The following is a 26,157-nucleotide window of genomic DNA, read 5'->3' as shown; positions in this document are numbered from 1 at the left end:
TATCTGCTAGCATCAGTCTCACAGAATCATCTCCACTCCTTCCTGAAGGGCTCCCATTCATTCATTAGTAGATTTTAGTACCCCTAGTTTCCATTCCTTTTTTTTGATAATTTATTTTTAGCATACATAAATATTTAGAACCACGCAATTATTTTGAATATAAATTATATCCCTAATAACACAGCAATTTAGTAAACATAGGCAATGGTAAATATGCTGTTAAATGTAGAGAACCAAAGCCCTTTTCTTTTTAATTAATACCTATTTCAATTATTTATAAATTTGCTTTAATTGTTAATTTCTTATACTTAATTGAATGTCATATATGGACAGATATCGAAAAGTGGTATATGGAGGAGTAGAATCCAGGTATAGAAAGCAGGTCACTAGTGTGTGGGAAGGTTCCATGGACCACAGTTTAATTTGTAATAATCTGAAAGAGAATATTCAGTTGTTTTCTGACGATGCAAAATTAGGTAGAGTAATAGTTAAGGCAATGTGATACGAGTAGTGTACCACATGGATGGAACTGTACTCTAGGAAATCCTTCATGTTTACACGGTGATCAGAATCACCGTGTAAACATGAAGGATTCCTATCCCTAATAACACAGCAATTTAGTAAACATAGGCAATGGTAAATATGCTGTTAAATGTAGAGAACCAAAGCCCTTTTCTTTTTAATTAATACCTATTTCAATTATTTATAAATTTGCTTTAATTGTTAATTTCTTATACTTAATTGAATGTCATATATGGACAGATATCGAAAAGTGGTATATGGAGGAGTAGAATCCAGGTATAGAAAGCAGGTCACTAGTGTGTGGGAAGGTTCCATGGACCACAGTTTAATTTGTAATAATCTGAAAGAGAATATTCAGTTGTTTTCTGACGATGCAAAATTAGGTAGAGTAATAGGGATGGAACTGTACTCTAGGAAATCCTTCATGTTTACACGGTGATCAGAATACATTATGAAAAATTATGGATACAACTACCATGTTAGAGCAAAACTTTAGTTTAATATATAAACCAAAATGAACACTCGATGTTTCGACCTTCATATCAAAGTCATCATCTGGAGCATACACATATATACAAAGAAACAAGCTGCACTACAATCTACATGGTTTGCTAAAGTTACTGACCAACTGTTACAACAATTATTGGCCTGACCTCTGATGAGGGGAAAAAGAAACCTTTACTACATAAAAGCTAGAGTCTTATTATTATCTATTAGGTTACAAAATTAAATTGGGCTGGAGAGCAACATGTTTATATATATATATACTAGGGGGGGGCTATTCCCTGGTGCCCCCCCCCCCCCCGAGTTCCGGGCTGGTAAGCCGGTTCTCCTTCAATTCTGATGACTCGAGACATGAGACAATGTGTTTGTCTTATGAAGGCAAACACATTGTTGGACGTTTCAAAACAATGTTGAAAGTTTATTGATGTTGAAAGTTTTCAAAACAATGAAGAGACAAAAAATGTGACATAAAAAGGTTTCAAATTTCGGCTTATTTTTTTATATATATAGAAATATAAAACTATGTAAGTATAAATATAAATACCAACCAACTGGTTTTAAATAGTTTCCAATAAAAGCTGAAAATTGCTTCAAGTCCTAAAGTATGCTGTGGAAACTAAGTAGGCTGAATATGTGCCATCTAAATTCTTGGAATTTTTATACCACCATTATTGTTGAAATTAGGATGGTTAATCAGAATTTCACAGGCTTCTTTAAATTTTCGTTCATACCAGGTTTTTTTCCAGTCAATTTGCTGTAGGGTGTTGAGAGCATGATCTGAGAGGCCTGCTTCACCGAAATTGTTATAAAGGTTTTCCCCCCCTGCCATAATTGTTGTAACGGTTGGTCAGTAACTTTAGCAAACCATGTAGATTGTAGTGTAGCTTGTTTCTTTGTATATATAGGTGTATGCTCCAGATGATGACCTTGATATGAAGGGCGAAACGTCGAGTTTCCATTTTGGTTTATATTAAACTAAAGTTTTGCACTAACACAGTAATTGTCTCCATAATTTTTCATAATGTAATCCAGGAAGTAGATGAAGCTTGGGATTTGGGAGTGGGGGGGGGAATAGACAGTTGAAGTTTAGAAAGCATGTTGCTAACATAGCCCATTAGATTACGTGGCTGTTGAAGAGCACACTAACAAGTAGAGAGAATGAAGTTGTTATTCCTCTTTATAAGACTTTGATACATCCACACCTGGATTACTGTGCTCAGGTTTCTTCGGGGATGGGGAAGTTGTAGAGAGGATTCGGAGGCAAGTGAACAAGAATGGTGAGTGATCTGTGAAATTTACCCCGTGAGGATAGATTGAGGGTGTGTGGATTGCAGAAGTTGGTTGATAGCCGAAAAAAGAGGGCATATGATATAAACATTTAAGTTACTTAAATGTTTATATCATATCCCCTACATAATCATTATGTAGAGTTTTATAGTATAGATGCAGGGAAAATGCTTCTGCACTCGGCTAGAGAAAACTGAACATCTCTGGAAGTTGAGCAGAAGTGTAGTTAGTAGGGATGTGAGGACTAAATTTTTCACTTTGAGAGTTGTGAATGTATGGAATGGGTTCCCAGAGTCAGTTGTGACTGCACATTGTCTGTTAATGGGTTTAAAGAGAGGTATGATAGTGTTGGTCTCCTGTGATGAGTCTTCGGACTCCATTGACGTGCTCATACAATAATAATAATTCTTTACTTACTTTGCATCCAGATTTTCAGTGTTTAGTGATTAATTCGCTATTGGGAGGGGTGGTGGCGATTGCACTTATTGGGAAAGGCTGTTCCAGAGAACAGATGTAAATAGAATGGAGATGAGACATAGTTTCAACTTATTTGCACTTGCACTGTGGATCACTGATTTAGTTTTTACATGATTGGAGGAAAGTGAAGGAATGGGCATGGCCAGTTCAGTGGAACAACACCCATGAAAGTACCTACAAAAAAGCACAATGCAGAGACAGAGTGCCAATAAGAAACTGAGTGGAGAGAGTCTATGAAAAATGGATTGTCTGCTGGATGTACAATGATTCTTAGGGATTTTTCGATGCATCAAATGTGAGAACAATATCCTATGGTTCATTGGATTTCAGATTTTAGAAGAGAAGTGTGTTTTGAGCAAAAGAGAATACCAAGTTTTTAGAAGCTGTGGAGGCTATCCATATATATGTTCATGCAAACACAAACTGGATGTAAAAGTCTTCCCAAGATATAAAAAGAGATCTTTAAAGGATATTGAATAATTATCAAAAGTAAAAGGGAGTGAAATAGGATCATTTTAGTGGTTAAGAAGACCAGACTTGCAATAGCACTCAGGTTCACTAACTTGGCTTCACCTCACTGGAAAATGGTTAGGAGATCAGTATTCATGATGTTGGTTATGGAGAGGAAGCAAATGAGCTTCATAAAAGTGAGATAATGGAATCTTCAATGAGATATGCTTCTAGGTTTGATAGCATCTGGCAAGGAGTGTATGATTGACAAAACTACATTTCTCCCTTAAATATAAAGAGCTAATAAACTTCATTTCGGCAATGAAAACATTACTTAAATTAAGGGGATATTAAATCCCACATAGTTTTAAAACCGAATAAGAAACTCAAAGATTGGAATCAGAGAGTTTCTTGCCGAATATAGTAAACTATAAAGTATCGGCGACACTGTATTGTACTACGTACTAGGATCACTTGCATTTGCTAACGCTAGTGTCGCCGATACTTTATAGTTTACTATATTCGGCAAGAAACTCTCTGATTCCAATCTTTGAGTTTCTTATTCGGTTTTAAAACTATGTGGGATTTAATATCCCCTTAATTTAAGTAATACATTTCTCCCTTTTTTAGGACACATTGTGCAAGATGTACTTTAGATAGATGAGGTGAACTGTAGTCATGGATGAAGCTAATTGGCATTAGGAATAATAGATTGGGTTTAATATCTAAGTGGTTGTGTATTTCATTAATTTCTGTATCTGTGACCCAGATGTTATTGAAATGGATGTGGAAATGATCCTTACTTTCTGGATGAAATTCTGATGTGATTTTAGCTTTTAATGGATATATATACTGTTGAATTTTGCGATTTTTTCTTATTTTTATGGGAAGTTTTTTTTTTAACATCTCCAGTAATACAAACATTTGCATGGTCATCTTTTATGGCAAGTTGGTGCATGAACCTTACAGAGATATGTAGCTGAGGTAAGGGACTTGTGTATATGTATAACTCCTACTCAGAGTACATGGACTCCCAGTATGTCCTAGACAGTAACCCACTCCACTATACTAAGACTTCCTTCTGGCATGCTTCAGCAGAGCAAGTAGTAACAGGGTTATTCTACAGCTGGAGAATAATCCTGCTACTGCTTGCTCTGCTGAATCATGCCAGAAAGAAGTCCTAGTATATAGTGGCAGTATCGAAGGGTTACTATCAAAGAATACTGATTGCCCAAATACTCTCTGAGTAGGAATTAAGTACACAAGAGGTGTAGCTATTTCATGTCTCCAATAAGCAATGTAATGGTATTTCACCAGATCTAGGAAATATGTGCTGCTTGGAAAGAAGTAAATGGATACAATAGTGCAATGGTGCACTCGGGATTTAATCTGTGGTGGGGGGGGCGAGTTTAGTAGACTACACACTACACATTCCATACGACCTATGACTGAGCATCTGCAATGATCACCAATACACGATACCTGTGATCTCCTCTGACCCGGCTCAGGCAAATGTAGTAGCGCTCAGTCCACCCAAGCACTACTTTGTTTGCCTTGCGCTCACAGCAGCCATGATTCCCGAGAGCCATAGAGTATTCCCACCTTATGTGACCACTAATTCATAAATATTATAGAAAGACACAACATAAATTTAAAAAAATGAATTTTAATTAGGAAAAGATTTTTGGAAACTTTCCTAGTGTTTTTTTTTTTTTTTTTTTTTTGGCGGGGGGGGGAAGAGCCCCTGGATGCACCAGGGGCTCTTCCCTGGTGCATCCAGTGTGACGCCACAAACAGAGATCCAAGGCCAAACTAGGAAAAATGACCATACCATCGCACCACCTCCGAATTTCATGTAGTTATGCACCATGGTAAAAGACATCCACTGGGCATCTGCTCAGCACAGGGTGTAGTGTGATTTCTCACTCCATAACCAGCTTTCCAAGTTTCCACATCCCACACTACATACCACTGAAGACAACACTGCATGTTGGTTTGGGTAATGTGGGGGCTAGCATAATGCAGTCCTACAATGGAAATAGATGTGCGCCTCAGTTCTGAATGTTTTTGTGAAGACTTGTGTTCCAGTCGATGCCCAGAACTTTGCATTCACCATGTCAGCTAATGAATGCCGTTTTTTACATATCCTTCAGAAACCCCCCTACGGTAACATTCAGTGAGTGGTGGAAGGTCTGCTATGGGTAGTACTTTCAACTGACTCCCTGCACTTCCATCTCAGTATGGTATCAGTGATTATTGACCTGAAATGGCTCGATTTGTCAACAATTTGCTGAATAGATAGGCCTGCAACATGGCATGCTATCACAATGCCTCTTCCGATTTTGCAGCGCACAATTGCACTGATTTGGGAGCGTCATGTTCCCATTGACATGAATTATTGACCAGTCGCCCCTTCTGGAGCTATTAGTCAATAATTAATTGCTTCTACCTCAGCTCCACCCTAGTTTAATAGAATTATATTAATTTGGGGGGGGGGGGGGTCATAATAATATGACTGGACTGTAGTTACATTTAGCTACCTTTGATTATTCACATCTACTATTGATTCTTTTACCATGCAGTTTTTCAAACCCGGGTAATGCCTTTTTGCTTTATTAAACTTGCCTACCGTGTAGATCCACATATGCTCCATACTCAAGGTCTCATGTGATCTCCCAATTAATGCTGCATAACAACTATCACCAATTAGAAGCATTAATTATTTCATTTATAGAGAAAGCCATATTCTCAGATGCTGCTACTACGTGCATTATTTACTTAACTTCGATGCCCTCCCTTACATGCTACTTAAAATAGTTATCCTTTAGAAAATATAAATTCTCTTACCTTCATCTTGCTTGCTTTCTCCTTCCCACAATCTGTATTCCTATAGCAGAAATCTAGTCCTTAACACGGTTTGCCTGTATACATATCGCAGTTCTCTTCTGATAAGTCTGTGCAGCACCATTAAAAAACTATGTATTTTGTCATGTTAATCTCTATTTTACCCCACGTAGCTTCAAACCCATTGTGTGTATTATTAATTATACTAGTGTCACCATTTGAGAATTTACTGCAGTTGGATGTAATACATAATAATTAGTAACCCACTCCTGCTATCTTTAACTGTCTATCTTCCCTGAATGCCTTTCACGTCTTATGTTCCTGTCAGGATATCTTCTTGGGTCAACCAGGTTTAACTGACACAATAACATTTCTTCCCTCCTTCACTTATCTCCGATAATACACAATACAAATGAGCCTTATCTTTGGTGACTGGGAGGCAGTTAATCTTCACCCTTTGCCAAACAGAGATAGTTGGCTCGTGCTCTCGATGATTTTAAAGCGCAAGAGACTTACAGGATTAAAAACCAAGTTTCCTTGAGAAAGCCATACTTGTCCATGTCAAAGATATCGACTAATTCGTGGTGCATGCGAAGAAAGGTTTTAAAAAAGTTCCTCGAGTCTGAATTAGAATGTTGTTTCTTCAGTCAGCCTCTTGTTATGGATGCAAATCTCATATCCACAGGGCTAGATAGGCCTTTGGGTTTAAAAACCAACAATTTAGAAAACTAAATAGAACTCGCACTGTTTATTACTAAAATACGAGTGTTACGGTTTGAAATCAGGAGATGGTAAAAGTTATCTAGTATCTTCTCTCTCTCCTCCCCCTTCCGTCTGATTCAGATGGATTGGGTGTCCTCCTAGTGAGGAGTAACAATGAAATAATGCAGCCGGCAAGCCACTCCTCTGCTGCATCCCTAATGGAAGTATTTGCGACTGTAGTCCGTGTGTGTGTGTTCACGGGACTGACCTGCTTGTGGAATGTAGATTTGATTCCTGTTGGAGACGTGAGGAGCTCAAGGATCTTCCTTAGCCATAGCAAGGTTAGCCGGTCTTGGGCAGTAGGGTTTTTCCTCCAGTTTAGCTAACCTTGCTATGGCTAAGGAAGATCCTTGAGCTCCTCACATCTCCAACTGGAATCGAATTTAGGACACTCCTTCCCCAGGCATATGTTTGCGAAGCACACAGCCACTAGGCTAATCACATGGACTATCTAGTATCACAAATTAAATATATTAATACACAGGCAGAGGACAAAGGGGGTTTGAAATGGAATATAAAAAAAAATAAAATCAGTATTATATTATATATTTTCATTTTAAAAGTTACATTTTGCCGCCTTGGGATCTGATTCCGTAACGTTTTTGGTTAAAGTTCAATATTAACCGATCTATGTCTATCAAAAAAATAAAAAAATCAGTTAAAGCCTATTTGTTCCCGTATAGGGAGTAGGCAGGGCTGTTTCCCCTACGAACTTTTTGGAGACTGAGTGGGCAGTTCAATCCCCACTGGTAGCCAATCAGAGAGATAGCTGGCCCAAAGCTATCACTGATTCATCTGTACGCAGTGAAGAAGGCGGCAAGCTGGTGCTGCCATCTCGTGGTCCCTAACACAATATTTTTTTTTTTAATGTCTGAAAATAGTGTGGGTTCGACGGTCGATTTTCTTGAGTTTACGGGACGAAAAACCCACTAGCCCGTGCCATCGACTAACTCGAGAACCGGTCGGAAAAAGGCTTAGAAAAATTTCTTCTAGTCGGCGACTAGATTTTATTATTATTATTCGTGACACCTCCAAGGAGTCCGAAGACTCATCGCGGGAGGACACCTACAACTGTCTCAACTACACCAAACCTCTACTATGAATCAACGCCATCCACCGCCCACCTCTACCACTACCACAACTAGTATTTTTGTCTCTAAATTGCGTGTGTTCTGAAGGGCCGATTTGTCTGTATGCGGGATGAAAAACCTGAGTTTCAGTGAGGAAAAAACCCCTGCTACCTCCGTATGAGATCGGCTAACTCACCTTTGAACCAGCAAATCCTTTCTTCGTGCGGTCAAGCGCCGTAAGGTGCAAATGCCATTTCTACTGCGCTCGTATTTTTTTTAAATTTTTTTTTCCCCAAAAAAAAGGTGACCAAAAATACAATCTTGTACAGGGCCCATGACAAGCAAGTTATGGCTCTGATCATAGTCACCATTTTGTGTCTGCCCAATCTGGCAATACTGGCTCGAACATCAAGTTTATAGCGAGAGAAACAGTTAGAGAATGACTACCGTCATGACCTATTCTAAAAGGCCTAGCAAAATTTAGTTATTTGGTGGTTACAGTCAAATCTATAACGCCATTCGTATACAAATATAGTATTATGGAAGTTACTACATGGCTAGAGCAATTATTGCACACCGAACACAGATATTTAACTGATTCCCAAACTACAAAACCGCAGTAACACGTTATTTCAATTTTAGTCATGTTTGTATATATGCACTCTCTTTGATGGAATCGCATTCTTCCAGTTCTGATACATTACATTTCGCTTATTTGGAACTGGCAATCTGTTCCTGCAGTAAGTGAGTGCTAATTCTTCGAAATGTAATGTTTGCGTGTGTGTGAGAGAGAGAGAGTTCATATAGGTTGTATTTTCTGTATTTGTAGGCACGTTGCATATTAAATCGGCTAACACCTTTCAGAGCCTGAGTGGACAGTTCAGTCTACATCGGTAGCCAATCAGATATAGCTGGCGCAAGATTACACTACTTTTAGAAGGCACTCAGTAAACCAACAACAAAGAAGTGTCGACATCTAGTGATTCCTATCCTAGCACAGTATATTTCATATGAAATAATCTGGGATCTACGGTCGATTTATTATTATTACGTGACACCTCCAGTTAGTCCAAAGACTCATCGAGAGAGAGCGCCTACTCTGCAACTCTCAGCCTCCACCACTCAATCCACAATTACAACAAACCGTAACTACCTCATCTACACCACCACCACTAGTATTTTCACAGACAATCACAAACATTCATGCTCATGGTGGGATTCGAACCTGCAGCCTTTTGGCTGGAAAGTGGATACTCTAACCAGGTGGGCAATTTATTTGAGTTTACCAGACAAAAAACGCGGGTTTATGGGCGAATCTCCCCCCCCCCTCCGTGCTGTGCCAAAGATCGATTAACTCGGGAACTGGTCGAAGAAATGCTGGTCAGCCACTAGAACTGAACTTTCTTCCAGTGGTCGAATGCTGTGAATGCGAACGTCAATTACACTGAGCTAACGGGCCTAAAGTTCTGTGTTATTATTTTGATATTCATTTGAATCTTTTCCATAAAGCTACCACGATATATGATTGATATTGTCCATAATCAGTATAGATATCTTAACTTTTTTTTGTTTCTTTTTCAAGGCGCTATGACAAAAGCTTTTTCCAATTCAAACCATCCTTATTGTGATATCATGAAATTCATTCACTCAACAGACAGGATGATTCGGTGTGGTAAATAAATTTCTTCTTGATATCTTCATACACAAATTTTCACTAGGTTTGAGGAATGGGTATAATTTTTCAAAGAATGTGAACGTCACAGGTTTTCTGAGGTTTTGAAATGTAACGTCAAATCAGGGGGAAGTTTAATCCATGCAGTGGTACCAAAGTATCCTTTTGGTGTTTGTAAGAATAATCATACAAATCTGTTCTACATAGATTGGTACATATGTTATTGTAAAGATCTGCAGGTTTTACGCGCGCGTGTGCATAAGCATCCATTTATACCCGCGTACACAAAATACAAGAAAGATCGAAGGCTATGACAACTTATCAGTACTGTGTGCGCGCAAAAGGATAAGAAGAAAGAATGCATCTCTGTGTTTTTTTTTATTATTTTGAATAGTTTAAGGTTATATTATTTTGAGCAAGCAGAGTAGGGGAGGCTGTTTTAAAGAACAGAAGTAGCCTTTATCCATGGAGCAAGCATAAGGAAGTAAACGAACTTCGATGGGCGTGGGATTAAAGTGGATCTGGAATGGAGAGAGAGATCGTTAATTAACTGGATTGCTTTCTTCTTGATAGTATTCGACAAACTTAGAGAGGAGTTTGGTGCATAATTCCAAATATGTCGCTTTCGGTGGTATAACTACAGTACCAAACGTCGCTGCACAAAAAATCTAGTGTTGAGGCAAGATTTCATTGGATTTGATTGAAGTGAATTTTGCGACAGTATGGTGTTGGTATCCATGCAAACTCTCAAATCTCTGATTCTAAATATCTTTTAAACCAAGTAGCTAGTGAAGAATTTGCAGCACACTTAAAATGCTAAATATGTTTGAAATGTTTATTATATTTCGGTGTGAGTAACATTCTCGCTGCAGTACTACTTTACTCCTATAATGCCATTTTATTGCCTACAGGAAAGTAGACAGAGAGCTTTTAGTGCTCACTAGCTTTTGAAAATAAGTATGAAGTTCTCCCCCTACACACACACACACATGTCAAGCTTAACACAAGGCTATCAGTGATGGTAGGGGCATCGTTTGAGAGTACGATAAACAATTAGTGGCAGTGGAAGCTTCTCATCCAAAATCCAACTCTCATGTTATTTGAAATAGTATGAGGTCCAGGGGTGTAGTCGGGCCAGAGCGACGCCCTGGTACTTTTTAAAACTATCAAAATTTTTAAATTCATTATAATAAATTATAAGAATTATAATGTGTAGCTCAGTGGATGTGGCGTTTGCACATCACCGCGCTTGGCCGCACGAAGGAAGTCTTGGTTTCGAGTCTAGTCGGCGACTAGAGGAAATTTTTCTAAGCCTTTTTTCGACCGGTTCCCGAGTTAGTCGATCTCTGGCACGGGCAAGCAGGTTTTTCCTCCCGGAAACTCGGGTTTTTCGTCCTGTAAACTCAAGAAAATCGACCGTAGAACCCACATTATTTCAGACATTAAATATATTTGTGTTAGGGTTAGGGACCACGAGATGGCGGCACATTTGAGCCGTCTCTCTTCACTGCGTACCGCTTAATTAGTGATAGCCTTGGGCCATCTGTCTCTGATTGGGTACCAGTGGAGATTGAACTGCCCACTCAGTCTCCAAAAAGTTAGATAGGGCTAAATGGCCTCGCCTACTCCCGTATACGGGAATAAAAAGGCGTTAGCTGATTTTTTTTTTTTGACATTATTATTATTATTATTATTATTATTATTTGGCACCTCCAGGGAGTCCAAAGACTCATCGAGGGAGAATGTGCCAACAGCATCGAACGATTGTACCCCTTCCAACTATTAACCGCGCTCAAACTTACTTAACTGAGCCATTAGTAGCAGAGGCTCTACCAATCGACCAACCTTTGCCGGCATTATAATGCATTTCTAGCTTTCGGTCAAAAAATAGCAGCTTGCACTCTTGTCTTTTTCGTTTTAGAAAATAAGACAGTCTCTCTGCCATTTGGCCGTCGTATATCGCAATAATAATAATAATAATAATAATAATAATAATAATAATAATAATAATAATGCCTCACTTCGTGCTCTGGATTTTTGTTTCCAAGGTGGTAATTTTTTAGAATGTGTGCTGAAAAATTCAAGTTTCCGGTAGGAAACCTTATGCATTTGAGCCAAGCCTCGACTAACTTGAAAAACGGCTGAAGAAAGGCCTTTTCTCTAGGTGGCGACAAAATTTGAAGCTATAAGAATATTTCTTGTGGCATTCTAGCATTACGTTACAAGAAAGCTTGTCATAAGGCTATGCAAGCAATCTAGTACTTCCAAACTTCAATGTGAGCTGTCGAGGATGAGTAATTTCTTATAGCTTCTTGCCAATCTCCCTAACACCAGAGCTGAAAAAAAAAAAGACTTGTGTCCAATTATCCAACAGCAGAACTTGATCTTGACCTTTTGCGGTTAGTTACATAATTAGTTCATCTTCAGTACATGATTTTTCCTTCTTGGACGAAGTTGCATTTTTAATTCCTCAACTCAGCAAAACTAACCACAGAACACGTGCCTCAGTACATTAAAATAAGTAATAATTGACTAATTAGCACCTCGCCTTTCTCTTACATATTGTAGAAATCAAAATGATAACGATAGGTGTAGATGCTCTGATTATTAATTTCAAAAAAAAAAAAAAGTCAGCATTGAAAAATATTCGTCATATATTTCCTTAGGGGAAAGTAAAAAGGTGTGTAGGATTCATTTTATTTTTTATTTATTACATCAATGCCTAGTAGATATATTTATCTACTAGGCATATTTTCTATTTTCTTTTACGGAAATTAATTCACTTCTGTAAAAGAGTGGATGACCATTATACAATGTTCATTGAAAATCTGAGGCACGCCAACACGGAAAGCAGCTTTTATAATATTGTTATATTTATATAAAATAAATAAAATAAATTATTTAATTATTTTGTCTGAAATCTCTTATTTATGATATCTATTTTGCAAGTGAAACTAAATGAAAAATGTTTATTTTAGATATTCAAGTCAATGAATTTATTAATGCATTATGTGAGTTTTTGTTGTCGCCGCTAAGCGTCCCTTCGACTGCTGTAGTGATGTTTAGTGGGTTAACTCTTACGTCGGTTATTTTGAATTTTTTTTTTGCGGTACTTTGTTTAAAAGTTTCATTTACTGATGTTTTCAGGTTTATCAAATACCCTGAAGAAGTTAATGTGGACTTCTGATGACGAATATGGAATGACTGTTAGCAGGAAGAGGGAATATGAAACGGAGAGGTAGGATCTGAGCTGGCATCTCTACAGGCATTTCTGATACGACGCGAACTCATTTAAGTTTTTATTTATATATTATTAGTAGCATTTAGGATTATTTGCCTTTATGATACTGCTGTTTTGTGCATTTGTTTTTTCCTCATTATACATACATACACACACATTCATTTATATATATATATATATATATATATATACACACACACACACACACAGTATATATATTATCTTTACGGCTAAGCTACTTGTATATGCCATTGACTTCACATCAAATTACCTCGGTATACTGTATAATGCACGGCACAACTCTTTCTAGGATGCATATATTTCCATGCATTATGGCAAGAGTCTAATCAGAACGGTTTTAAAGTTTATTGAGGTCTCAATAGCGAGGATTAAAACTGTGGAGATATCAAGATGGAAATCACTGCAGAAGTCATGTTGTACATATATCATTATTATCATTTACGGCATCTCCATGTAGTCCGGAGACTCATCGCGGGAGACACAGATCCTATCGTACCTCTCCTTGAATCCAAGTAGTGAAAGGTTTATCACCTTTCCATTAAATATTTGGGATGGCAAAGAGTTGACAAAAAGTTTTTCGATTTTTCCGAAAATAAGTTATGCTTGACAAGAAATTATATTGATTCTTATTGTTTTTATCCTTTATTCAACTCATTGAGGTACGGTTCTACTTTCACTTTTTATATTGTGTTTATTCTTTTCGTATTTAGGTACATCATATTATAACCGAACAGTTAATATTTTAAAGCATGTGTAAAATAAAGCAACTGCAGTCACTTGCAGTGTATGGCAAATGCTTTGGATTAATGTGTATGGCTCATAACAAGGGTTTAGTATTAAACTCAGTACAACTCCCACTCAGAAAAAAAAATGCTGCATGTGTCTGTATGCTCCCACTGCCAATCATCCCACTCCTTTAACTTCTCTCCCTCTCTCTTTCTTTCATCCTACTCAAGTAAACTGAGCATCTTAATCATATTTTGATTGATGTGTAGAAGTCCATAAAGAAGAATTGAAATACTGAATGTAATTTCACTATCAGCAAGCAACTGCTTTTCGTTTGTATTATAATAGAATAGCATTTTACATAATATTAGGAGGTAACAAACAAGCACTTTTTGTTGTTGTTAATAATTACCTGTTATTGAAAAAGTTTGACTGAGTGATTTTATATGTTATAAAATTAAGGATGTAAGTTAACTGTTAATTAATAAAGATCAAGTGCATACACGGTTTGTATATATAGATGTTAGATGTGTATATATGAACATTTACAACATATTTTATATAAATAGAAAACTTGAATTATAAATATCAAGTCCCCATATAAATGGATAGCAGGAATTTCCAATATTGTGCATTCTTTCTTAATCATTTGTGACAGTGTTGGCTGCATTTAAGTAGAAAAAATGGTCTAGAACTTTGGCAAGCATGACAGGTACCTCTGTTACAAGACTGGAAACTGCTGGGTGCTGTTATCAACAGAACACCATCTGATTCACTTGAGATTATAGAGATAGAAATCATAGAAGCAATTTTTGTGCGATGAACATGGTACTTGGTAAGAAATGCTAATTAATGAAATGAAGTATCAGTTCTGTGGGTTGTTGAGCAACCATGATAAAGTTTTCAGTTTCAAGTCAATAGACAGAACTTAATTGGATGTTTACAGGAGTTGTGGAGAGTTAGTTACTGAGAATTACTTGCTTACTTTATATTAAAACTGAAGTATGACTAAATAAGTATTTGGGCCAGTGAACTATAGTACCTATCCAGATATGATAGGCTTAATAGGATTTGGTGTAATCCTGTTATCTAGGACTGAATTTGAATATGGAACCTCTATATAAGATAGAAAGCAAAGGCAAGAAAGCAGGATTATATTACTGATTCTGTATAGAAAAACAGCCCAGAATTAGTACTGAATGGTAATTCTGATCCCATTGTTGAATTTGTTTGGTGCGATATTATATTTAACAATTCATCCTTAAGGGATAGTTTACAAAACAAATCACAATTCTGCCTATACTGATGAATTTTACAAATGGGTCAGCAGAAATAAATGTATAATAATAAGAGACTTCATTTATTTCCCTCATGTTGATTGAAGTTTGTGGGATGAATATGAAGCTTTTATTAGACTTTTTTTTTTTTTTTTTTTTTGTCTGTTAGATCATTGCCCCCCACTCACAGATAGTAATAACAATGTTATCTGAAGTATGCGTTTCGAATCTACAAGAGTGAAAGGTAAAGGTAAGTGGTTTAATTTTTTCAAGGGAAATTATGAGGGCCTAAGGGGAACACTTACGGAAAGATTTAAGGGAACTAAATTAGACAGAGATATTGAGTGTGTTAAATGTTAATGATAATGGAAGTGAACAGGGAAATTATGCTTTCATTCATCAAAATGTTTATTCTTAAAATATATCACTCTAGGAAAAATCCAAAATTGCTTGATTTTCTTGACATGTTTGTATAACTCAACTCCAAGCTCAGGAAAGTTCCATAAAAATGGAAAGAATGCTTATTAGTTCCGTTGTGTGAGGTTGGTGATGTGTCTATCTGACAAACGTATCAGTTTCTCTACTGTGGTAGTGAAGATTTTAGAGAGGTTGGTAAGAACTTGCATACAGAAATGGGTTGACAGACAATACATTATTTTGCAATAATGATATAGCTGAGTTGGATAAAGGGAATGCACTGTGATACTGCTAGACTTGGCTAAAGCATTTGATAAAATACCACATGAAAGGCTTTTCCATAAACTGGAAATATGCATTTGGAATATAATTATTGACTAGAATAAGTGGGTAGCTGATGGACATGTATCAGAAAGTGGTATCTTTGGTGTCATTCTACTAGATTTAAGATGACCAGTGATCAGTCCTTGAACCATTGTTGTTCAGTCTACACTGTTAACTTCTGAATGAAACTAAAATTAAGTCAATTAACGTTTCCTACAGACTTTACATGGGTTTACATTTTTGAATCACATATTGATATATTGGACTTACTAAATTCTTGTAATTTACCAAAGTATTACTAAATTGAGGATATTTTTTCACTACTTTATGTTATAAGGTAAAATATTGTAAATTGCTTAAATTCTTAAACCTTGCTGCTTTTGTGTAAGTACTTACAAATTGCTGGGAGGAAAGTTAATCCGATTAAGTAAAAGTAGCCGGAATCTAAACACGTGCTACAAGTACACGTGCACCCTTAGGTAAGCACACAGCCCCCCCCCCACACACACACTCAGAAGAGTACGCTAGAATTCCTTATGTGGCGCCAAGTACTGGGTGACATGGAAAAAGGGGAGGAGGAAAACGATGACGTAGAAGAAATCAGTAGCGCACGATTTAAAAAGTCGTTGCAGCGCCTAAAACACTCTCTTACTCTTATGCTCTTGGACTCGTGCTCTGGTGTGTTGGAATCTCCTCGTGGCTCCTTCTTGTCCTCTGCTTTTCGACGCAGATTCGAGATAAAAACTGAGGAACTATGCCGTGAAATTCCTGAAAGTTTACCGGTCAGCGATCAGCCCAGCGGAAGGAAATCTCCAATATTTCTGGAGATATCATTACGATGTTGTGCCAGTTAACCAGAGAACAAAGTATGCCTACTTTCGGCGGCAGAGATAACTACAGCTCGGACCTGTGAAGACTGCCTCAGAAAAAGCAGAATGAACCAGGAATCGAAAATGATTGTCCAGTCATGCTATGTGAAGTGGCCAAACAGTTCCCCAGCAGTTGGTAATGTACAGTCTATGTTTTTACAAGCAATTGTGTATAAGAAGAAAGTTTGTAATTATAGGAAGGACTCTAGAGATAATATTATTTTTATAGTAGAGTGATTATGAAATTTTAGTGAAAGAATTATTGTAAGAGCACGTGGAGCTAAATTATAAATTCAATTAGCAAATGTCCTTTAGTATTGAAGAGTAGAGAAGAGTATGTTTGATCTATCAAGTAGAAATTGTAAACTATATATGAAGTTCTTTGTTTTGCATGCTATGATAAAGATAGGGAATATGACTGGGAATAACCTGATAGGAAATATTCAGCTGTTTGCTGATGATGCAAAGATAGGTAGGGCAATCAGGAGTATCACTGATATGCAGCACATACTGAAAAATTTGAATACATTGGAATAGTAAGCAAATCATCATGGGTGCCAGTTCACTGTTAGTGTAAAGTTAGAAATCTCATGATGAGATTTCTAACTGCACATTATATTGGTTGGGATTATATTTACAAGAAATTGATGAGGGTAGGGATTTTAGAGTCATGGTGGATAAGAGGTGATGAAGTTTAGAGGTCACATTGCAAATACAATGTAGTGTTGAAATAAATATTAACGTGGAGGGATAAGGAATTATTTTGCCATTTTGCATGGCCTCGATATGACTGCACCTGGATTAGATCACTGTGCAGGTTTAGTTCTCCTATGTTTAGAGAGGATGAAAAAGGTGAAAAGAAGAGTAACAAAGATGACAATGGGATTGTGAAATGTAAATTACAAGTACAGATCGATAGCATGTGGGCTGCAGGCACTAGTGAACAGGAAAAGAGTGATGAGGTGATAAAGTCTCTAAACTTCTGAATGACATTATAAGATATAGCTGGGTGAAATTTTTTATTATGTGGAAGGTGATGAGAGGACGAAGTAACTTGGGAAGTTAAGTTTGTGTGCTGTTAATAAGGACGTGAGAATTGAATTTTTTCTCACAGAGTAGTGAATGAGTGAAACAGGTCACATGTTGAATAATAATATTAATAATATTTTTATTACAGTTACTATTATTAATTGCGACACTTCCAAGGAAAGGAATCCAAGGACTCATCGTGGCAGTGAGATGTGTATAGTTCAGTCTACTCCACTACAGTCTCCGCTATTTAATCTTTCTTCTTGTAGCAAGGCTTATACGTTGGTCATACATAACTGGTAATTAGCTTAAGGAATTAATAATGGATATTAATTAAAGCAAACTTTAATGAATACCTTCAATATTTCGGCAACGTCATGTTGCCATCTTCAGGAACATACAAATATGGTATGTGCGTGCGCAGGCACTAACAAAAGCAAATGGGGAAGAAGGCAAGAAACTAAAATTGTTCCTAAAGTCCTAATGGTGCCCCCTAGTGGGTTAATTGGATTGTCTTGGCTGTTGGGCTGAAGTTCTCATAATGTATAGGCTTCCCAAATTTGATGTAGTTTCATGCGCCCAAATTTGTTGAGGCTTGGAAAACGTTTTTTAGGGCTGCTGATGATTCCATGAATTATTTTTCGTACTTGAACTTGCTGCAGTGTATTATTTTAGTTTTCTTCCAACGAATTCTATGACGGATATCTAAGGCATGGTCTGCCAACCCAGAGTGGCTGTACTGGTGAAACCGGATGTAGTCTTTGTGTTCTGAAATCCTGATATTTGCTGTCCTGCCTGTTTGGCCAAAGTAGGACAGTTTACAGCTGCAAGAGACCTGGTGTTCACCAGGCAGGTCTAAGGGGAGTGGTTGGTCTTTGGTAGAGCGGATAAGGGATGCCAACTTTTTATTGGTCTATAACACGAAGTCAGGTCATATTTTTTGAGGATATTGGTTATTTTCTCAGAGGTGCCCCAGATGTAGGGGATGGTGATAGATTTAGTAATCTTTATTGTGGGGGGGGGGTTGTGGTTTACTGGTTTCAGTATTTTTGGGGGGGTTGTAGCCATTGGTTGAGGATGTGGTTGAGTTCAGTAGTTAAGGCATCGTGATCTGAGCAGATTAATTTTGCTCTGTTAAATAGTGTTTTTATAACTCCATATTGTTGTGAGGGGGGGGGGGGTTGCTGGTGAATGAATCTGCCTGTATGGGTGGGTTTTCTATAAACAGAGAAAACCAAAGATCCATCAGGCTGGTGAGTGATTAGGGTGTCTAGGAAGGGGAGGGTGTTGTTTTCCTCTTTTTCTAAGGTGAACTGGACTCTGGGGTGTTGGTTGTTTAAGTGTGTCAGGAAGGAGTGGAGTGTATCCGAGCCATGTGGCCAAATAGAATAGCGAACACATCATCCACGCACCTGGGTTTTTGTGTGGCAGAGTTTAAGGCTTTCTCTTCAGAGGTCTCCATAAAGAAGTTGGCCAAGGGTGGCGAAAGTGGTGAGCCCATGGATGTCCCCTCTATCTGTTTGTAGAATTTTCCTTGCCAAATGAAATAGCCTGAGTTCATTGTGAAATGAAATAGGGCTGAAATATCAGGAGGAATCTTGGCTTGGATGAGGTCTAGGGTTTCCTTGAGTGGGACATTGGTGAATAGGGAGGAGACGTCAAAACTGACCATTATGTCAGTGTGTTGGAGTGAGAGGTTTTCTATACTGGCTCCGAAGTGGGCTGAGTTTTTTATGTGTGATGGTGTGTTGCCAGTATAGTGTGTGAGCGCTTTGGCTAAATGTTTGGCTAATTTGTATGTGGGGGGAATCAATGCCATCCACTATGGAACGTAATAACACATTTTGTTTATGTATTTTTGGAAGTCCATATAATCGGGGGGAGGTCTAGAGTTATAAGATTTTAGTTTGTTAGTGACTTTCACAGGCCAAGAAGTCTTGGCCTGTGAAAGTCACTAACACTGTGTTAGTGACCTTCACTGTGTTAGTGAAAGTCACTGTGTTAGTGACCTTCTTAATGAGTATGGAGAGTTCTAATCTGAGAGCTGGTAGGATTATATTCAATAGGGAGGTAGGTGGTACGGTCTAATACTAAAGTATTAAGCTTACCCGTGTAGTCCTTTTGGTTGAGAACCACAGTGGCATTTCCGTTATCTGCTTTGGTGATTAGTATTTTTTTGTTTTTCTTCATTTCTAGTAGAGCTGCATATTCGTCTTTGGATAAGTTGGTTTTTGGAGGTTTTGCTTTGGTGAGAACACCAGCTACATCCAGTCTGATGTTGTTGGCGATATGGTTAGGAAGGCTGCGAATCCCACGTTCTATTTGGATCATGATTTCCTCAGCAGGTATTAGCTCCTTAAAGAATACCTGCTGAGGAAATCATGATCCAAATAGAACGTGGGATTCGCAGCCTTCCTAACCATATCGCCATTACCATACATTATGAGAACTTCAGCCCAACGGCCAAGACAACCAGTTAACCCACTAGGGGGCATCATTAGGACTTTAGGAACAATTTTAGTTTCCTGCCTTCTTCCTCATTTGCTTTTGTTAGTGCCTGCGTGCACATACCATATTTGTATGTTCCTGAAGATGGCAATGTGACGTTGCCGAAATATTGATAACAACGCATAAAATCCATTATGTGCGTTGTTAATTCCTTAAGCTAATTACCAGTTATTTAATCTTTCAACTACCCACAATGGCACTGCTACTAACATAAGCATGCAATGCCATCTACTGTCCACCACCAGTAGTATTTTTTTCTGTGAATTGTGTGGGTGTGTGTGTGTGTTCTCATGGCCAATTTGCTTGTATGTGGTGATGAAAACCCAAGTTTCTGAGACAAAAACTCTGCTACCTCCGAATGGGATCAGCTTATTCAAACCTTCGATTGAAAAAAAAAAAAAAAATCCATCTAAAGATTCATTTCATTAGAATGAGAATCAAACTTGTTTCTTTTCTGATGTGAGGATGCAATATCCCATTGTTCTTTCAATTGCACTTGAAGTGCTTTAGAAGATACCATGGGAGAATGTTATTAACAATTCAAGTGAGATGACTAATGCTTTAGACTAGTTTGGGCATTTACTTTTATCTAAGAATAAATACTAGTTATAAATGAAGCTAGTAATGTACTCTAGTATATAGATAGGAACTTGAAGGAATTTTGATGACTGAGAATGAACCTAAGTTGCACTTGTGAAAGTTAAGGCTCTGTGGCTGGGTAAAATATATTCCATCATATTAATATACATACTTAATACTAATATAGGATAATATTAATATACAAGTAACATACTTAATAAAAAAGGGAAAGAGGCAGCTCATTATTAACTTTAATAATGAGAGCCTTGTTCGATTTAGGGGAAGTTGATCCTTTAAATTTAGCATCTGTTGTGGATAAAATAACAGAATCCATTGTTAAGAACATCTTACTGAAACATTTAGATCCTAATAAAATTATAAATGAATTGCAGAATGATTTTGTTAATCATGTCACATAAATAGGATATTTTGTTAGTCTGAGAAATGGCAGTTAACATTTCACAGCTAGAAATTGCAGCATCTTTCACATAGATTGCAAAATTCCAAAGGTAACCTTTTATTTGGATAAGGGTAAGTTCTAGAGGATGAAAAGGATTTAGAAACACAAGTGCAGTCCAGTATGAAGTTTTCTAAAGAATGCAGTAAGGCAACCATAACTGCAAATGGGGCTTTATTAATTTGAAGAAACTTTGTTAAGTAGACACAAAATTATAATTAATCCCCTCTATAAAACAGTTTAGGCTTCATTTAGAGCATTGCATTTGGAATTAATATCTGGATCGAGTGTTCACTCCAATGAAGTAAGACTTCAGTTTTGTAGGCTGCAAACCTTAGAGACAAGATTAATAAGAAGGGATTTATTCGAAATATGTAAAACTGTTAAAGTAATCAACTAGTTGAATTATGGGAATATTTTTACATTTTCTCATAAATTGCATGCTAGTGGTATGTCCTTTGTTAGACTTAAGAAAATATTATTTTATTGAAAGAGTAGATATCATCAAACTCCTGATATGTAACCTCAGAGAGTGGACAGGATATTGTGATAGTACACCATGAAAATGCTACATCATTATCAACTAATCTGTTATTTGTCAAAACTTCAATATTAATTATTATCCGATCTTATATTTTTGGTCTTCTAAGGCAGTACTTTCCAAACTTATGGATGTAAAGGTCCCCCTTGGAAAAATTAAAATATTTCACGGCTCCCATCGAAAAAAAAAAATCATAATACAGACATATTGTAATATTTATTGTATTTATATTCAATACAAAACATACACAGCAAATATCAAAAATCAAATGCAAATATTACATCTTTATCACATTTGACATGGCATACTTAGACTTAAAACATTTTAAATTTGTTTTCTTTATGTCACGGCCCCCTCAACAAAACTACCCCCCCCCCCAAGGAGTCTGTGGCCCACAGATTTCTGCGAAGCATTGTTCTAAAGCACTTTTTAATGTATCATTCTACCTAGATGTTGAAAGTTTATTTTTCCCTTGGTTAGAGTATAATAAATTTAGTTTAATCCTTTATCCAAGTGTGAGCAAACAAAGTTTGCGCCTGAAAGTATCTTCAGGACTGGGGTAAGGTGGTACAACACCAGGGCAACTCGTTGCAAAGGTGGAGCAAGAAACCAACACTCCTGTCTCAGTATCTCCTATAATGCAAAACACATCTCCTTGCAGATATGTCTAATGTTATGCATTAAGGGAAGGGCCACTACCCAGACTAGTTTCAACCTTTATCGAGGTCTCTTTACTACCTAGATGTTGTCTTTTTTCTTGGAATTGTAGCAAAAAACATTTGTTTTGCTAGCCTTTTCTCCCCTATTCTCTTAAATTACCATACAACCTGAACTTGGTTCTGCACACACATTCTTTAATGCTAACAATATTAAGTTCCTTCCTAATATCCTCATTTTTAATATGATACTGCCTTTGATGCTATTTACTCATCCCTCCCCCCTCCTCCTCCTCAAAAATCTTTCTTAGAACTGTCATATCTGTGATCTTCAGTCTTTGATCAAGTATTTTATTTCTAAGTCATCTCTCAGATCCAGAAGTCAAAATTGGTTTGAACACTGAATACAGCCAATTAGTGTTTTGTCTTATTTCTTCCTTATTCCGTATAAATTTATTCAGCTGACTTCCTACCATACCAGCTTTACTAATTCTGTTGTCTATTTCCATATTTAATTTACCATCTTCACTAAAAATTGTGCCTAAATAGCTCAAATGTTTAACTTGTTCTACAGGTTTGCCATTGAAATTTTCAATGTTTTTGTCTTTTTATTGCTGATTTTCATACCAAATTTATTACAAACAGTTTATTCATGGAATCTTGCAGACCTGTACTGGATTTATTTAGAAGAATAAATCTTCTCATCTGTATAAAGTAAAGAGCTGAGATTAACATCTCAAAATTTGATATCAGATTTAATACTGCTTTCCTTCATAATATGATCCATATAGATAATGAATAACAGAGGGGACAATGTACATCCTTGTCTGACACCAGACTTAACATCAAACCATCTTTTTGTACTTTTAAGTCTAACTGCTAACTTACAACTCAAATGAAGACTAAGTATTGCTTGATATAATGTCCCTTTGACTCTATATAACTGTAGTGTTTTGAATACTTTTTCTCATTGAATACCTTTGGCACTTGTTATATGCCTTTTGCAGGGTCTACAAAACTTTAATACAGATTTTTGTTATATTCCCATGATTTCTCAACTATTTTCATCAAGTGAAAATCTGATCCTGACAGCCTCTATATGGCCTGAATCCAGCTTGTTCTTTACCAAGCTTCCCTTCCACAAACCTTCTCAACTATTTCTCAAATGTACTTGCATAAATCTTACCAGGAACACTCAGTAGGGAAATACCTCTGTAATTCTCACATTCAGTTTTATTTCCCTTTTTATATATTGGTACTAGGAGAGCTCTACTCCAGTCATCTGGAATTCGTCCCTCTGTGCAGGCCTTCTGCACTATGCAGTTCAGCCACTGCAAGACTTAAACCTTAGTACCTTAGCATTTCTGGTCAAATATCATCTACTTCAGATGCCTTTCCATATTTCAGGCTTTTAATGGCCTTTTCTTTTTCAAGTATGGATTGTGCTGTCACTGATAGTTTTGTTTAGCAATTTTTTGAAGTTATTTATGACATATGATGATATAACGGCCATGTGTTCACGCAGCCAGTTTTCCTGCTTGTGGGAGGAAAAATCCCTAAACTGGGGAGACAAACCCTGCAGTCCACTCCCAGGACCAGCTAACTTGGCTATGGAAAGATCTGAGAAAGATCCTTAAACTCCTCATGTTGGCGACGAGAATTAAACCCATGACACTCCTTTCCCAGGCATATGGTTGCAAAGCACATAGCCACTTGGCTAACTGCACAGACTTTTTTGAAGTAATTACTGCATACATTATGTTCTTACCAAAGTATTCCCAACTGTTTGTCTTAAATTGAATATCTGATTCTGACAACATCTATTTGGCCTGAATCCAGTTTGTTCTTCACAAACTTCCTTTCCCCAATAGTTCTTAGCCATTTTTCAAGTATTATATAAATCTTACCAGGAAAACTCAATAAGGAAATACCTCTGTAATTCTCACATTCAGTTTTATTTCCCTTTTTATAGATGGATACTATGAAAGCTCTGCTCCAATCATCTGGAATACGCTAACCAATCGGCCAGCCTGGCTGTCCGATTGGTTAGCGTATCTGCTCCCCAGCCAAAAGGCTGCGGGTTCGAATCCCGCCATGTGCATGGATGCTTGTGATTGTCTGTGGAAATGCCAGTGGTGGTGGTCAGCGATAGATGGCGTTAGTGTAGTTGCGGTCAGTTGGTTGACACAGAGTTGTAGAGTAGATGCCCTCCCGCGATGAGTCTTTAAACTCCCTGGAGGTGACAATAATAATAATTTGACCCTCTGACCAGCCAGGCCTGAATTATGCAATGCAACCACTGTAAAACTTATACTTCCATATTTGAGCATTTCTGGTTGAATTTCATCTACTCCAGCTATCTTTCCACATTTCCAATGTTTGTGATAGCTTTTTCTACTTCAACTATGAATATCTATTCCTAACTGCATTCGTGTTGGGAGTTTTCTACCGCCATGCTGGCACTTCTTATTTCATTTAGCGATCTTTAAAAGTAATTACTCCAAACATCTAGAATATCTTTATCTTCAGTTTTCATGTCACTTTTATCATCTCTGATTCCTTTTACAATACTTTTTCCATTATTTCTTAGCTTTTTCAATAGCCTCCAGAATATTTACCAAAATCTTCCCATGACTTTTGTTTAGCTAGTTTTATATAGTGCTTTGCTATCTTACATTTTTCTCTGTATTCTCTAAGAGTACAAGCTGACTTACTGCAAGTAACTTTCCATATGCTTTCTTCTTTTCCATGACTGCCTCTTTAACTTCATAATCTGTTGTTCTGATTTGTTTATCTTTACAGACAATCTCACCAGATGCCTCGCTGGCTGAATCAATCACTGTTTTCTTCATGGTTTGCCATCAAATCTCCAAGGTTTGGTTCTTGTTTTCAAACCTTTTCATTTTTTCTTAAATGATGTTTATATATTTGAGTCTGCAGTTCACCTGTGAAAACTGCTCAACTTTGATTCATTTTAAAACTGTCTTACACACGCTTCTTTTTAATATGAAATTCAATTTTATTCTGCTCAGAACCAGATCCTCTATATACTCTTGTGTCTTGAATCAGTGGGAAAATATCACTATCATTGCTGACTGGTTAGCGTATCTGCTCTCCAGCCAAAAGACTATGGGTTCAAATCTTGCTGTGTGCATGGATGTTTGTGAAAATACTAGTGGTGGTGGTGGTGGGCAGCAGATAGTGTTGGTGTAGATGATGGTGGTGGTTGTGGTTTGCTGTAGTTGGAGGACTGAATTGTACAGGTGGTGAGTTGTAGAATAGGTGCCCTCCTTCGATGCGTCTTTGAACTCCTTGGAGGTATCACGAAATAATAATAATCAACTATAACATAGTCACTGAGACTTTCTTATTTCTTGCATCTTCTCTCCACGTGAATTTATGCACATTTTTATGTTGGAACATTTGTATTAATAACTAATGTGTCCTGAACAGAAATCATTTACCATCAGGCATTTACCATTGTTATAATAAATTGAGTTTAATCCTTTATCCAAGTGTAAGCAAACAAAGTTTGCACCTGAAGTATCTTAAGGACTGAGGCAACTTGTGGTAAAGGTGGACCAAGCTCTCATCGCTCCTTGTCTTAGTATCTTCCATAATGCGAAGCATATCTCCTTGCAGACATGTATAATGCTATGCATTAAGGGAAGAGCCACTACCCAGACCAGTTTTGACCTTTATTGAGGTCTCGTTAATTTGAGCCAGACCCAGAGGTGGTGATAGCAATGGAGAAGTCATCTTTACCTATACGAGTTGCCAAAAGGTATCTCACCTTATTATTAAATTACTCTGGATTTAGAGAAAGAAAAAATTTACCATTGTTATTAGTTTGAGCTTTTCTCCAAATTTTCCCCAAACATTTCTATATGTCTGGTAATCATTTCCTACTCTGCTGTTTAGATT

The 26,157-nt window shown here is 37.2% G+C and overlaps 1 protein-coding gene across 1 annotated transcript in view; it reads left to right on the top strand.

The window, feature by feature from the left end:
* Positions 1-12,663: 12,663 nt before the first annotated feature.
* LOC150105445 (sentrin-specific protease 1-like) overlaps positions 12,664-26,157 on the top strand; it is a 273,449-nt gene continuing 259,955 nt past the window's right edge. Inside the window, exon 1 of the mRNA XM_090394820.1 lies at positions 12,664-12,826. Within this exon, the coding sequence (XP_090250946.1) occupies positions 12,726-12,826 (101 nt within the window). The 5' untranslated portion in view covers positions 12,664-12,725. The remainder of the gene's footprint in view (positions 12,827-26,157) is intronic.

This window comes from Typopeltis vanoorti, chromosome 6 (genome assembly GCF_054136105.1).
Source record: "Typopeltis vanoorti isolate ZY-2024b chromosome 6, IOZ_Tvanoo_1.0, whole genome shotgun sequence".
Classification (NCBI taxonomy): domain Eukaryota; kingdom Metazoa; phylum Arthropoda; class Arachnida; order Uropygi; family Thelyphonidae; genus Typopeltis; species Typopeltis vanoorti.
Note: the sequence above shows the minus strand (reverse complement) of the source record. Positions and strands in the feature narration are given on the sequence as shown.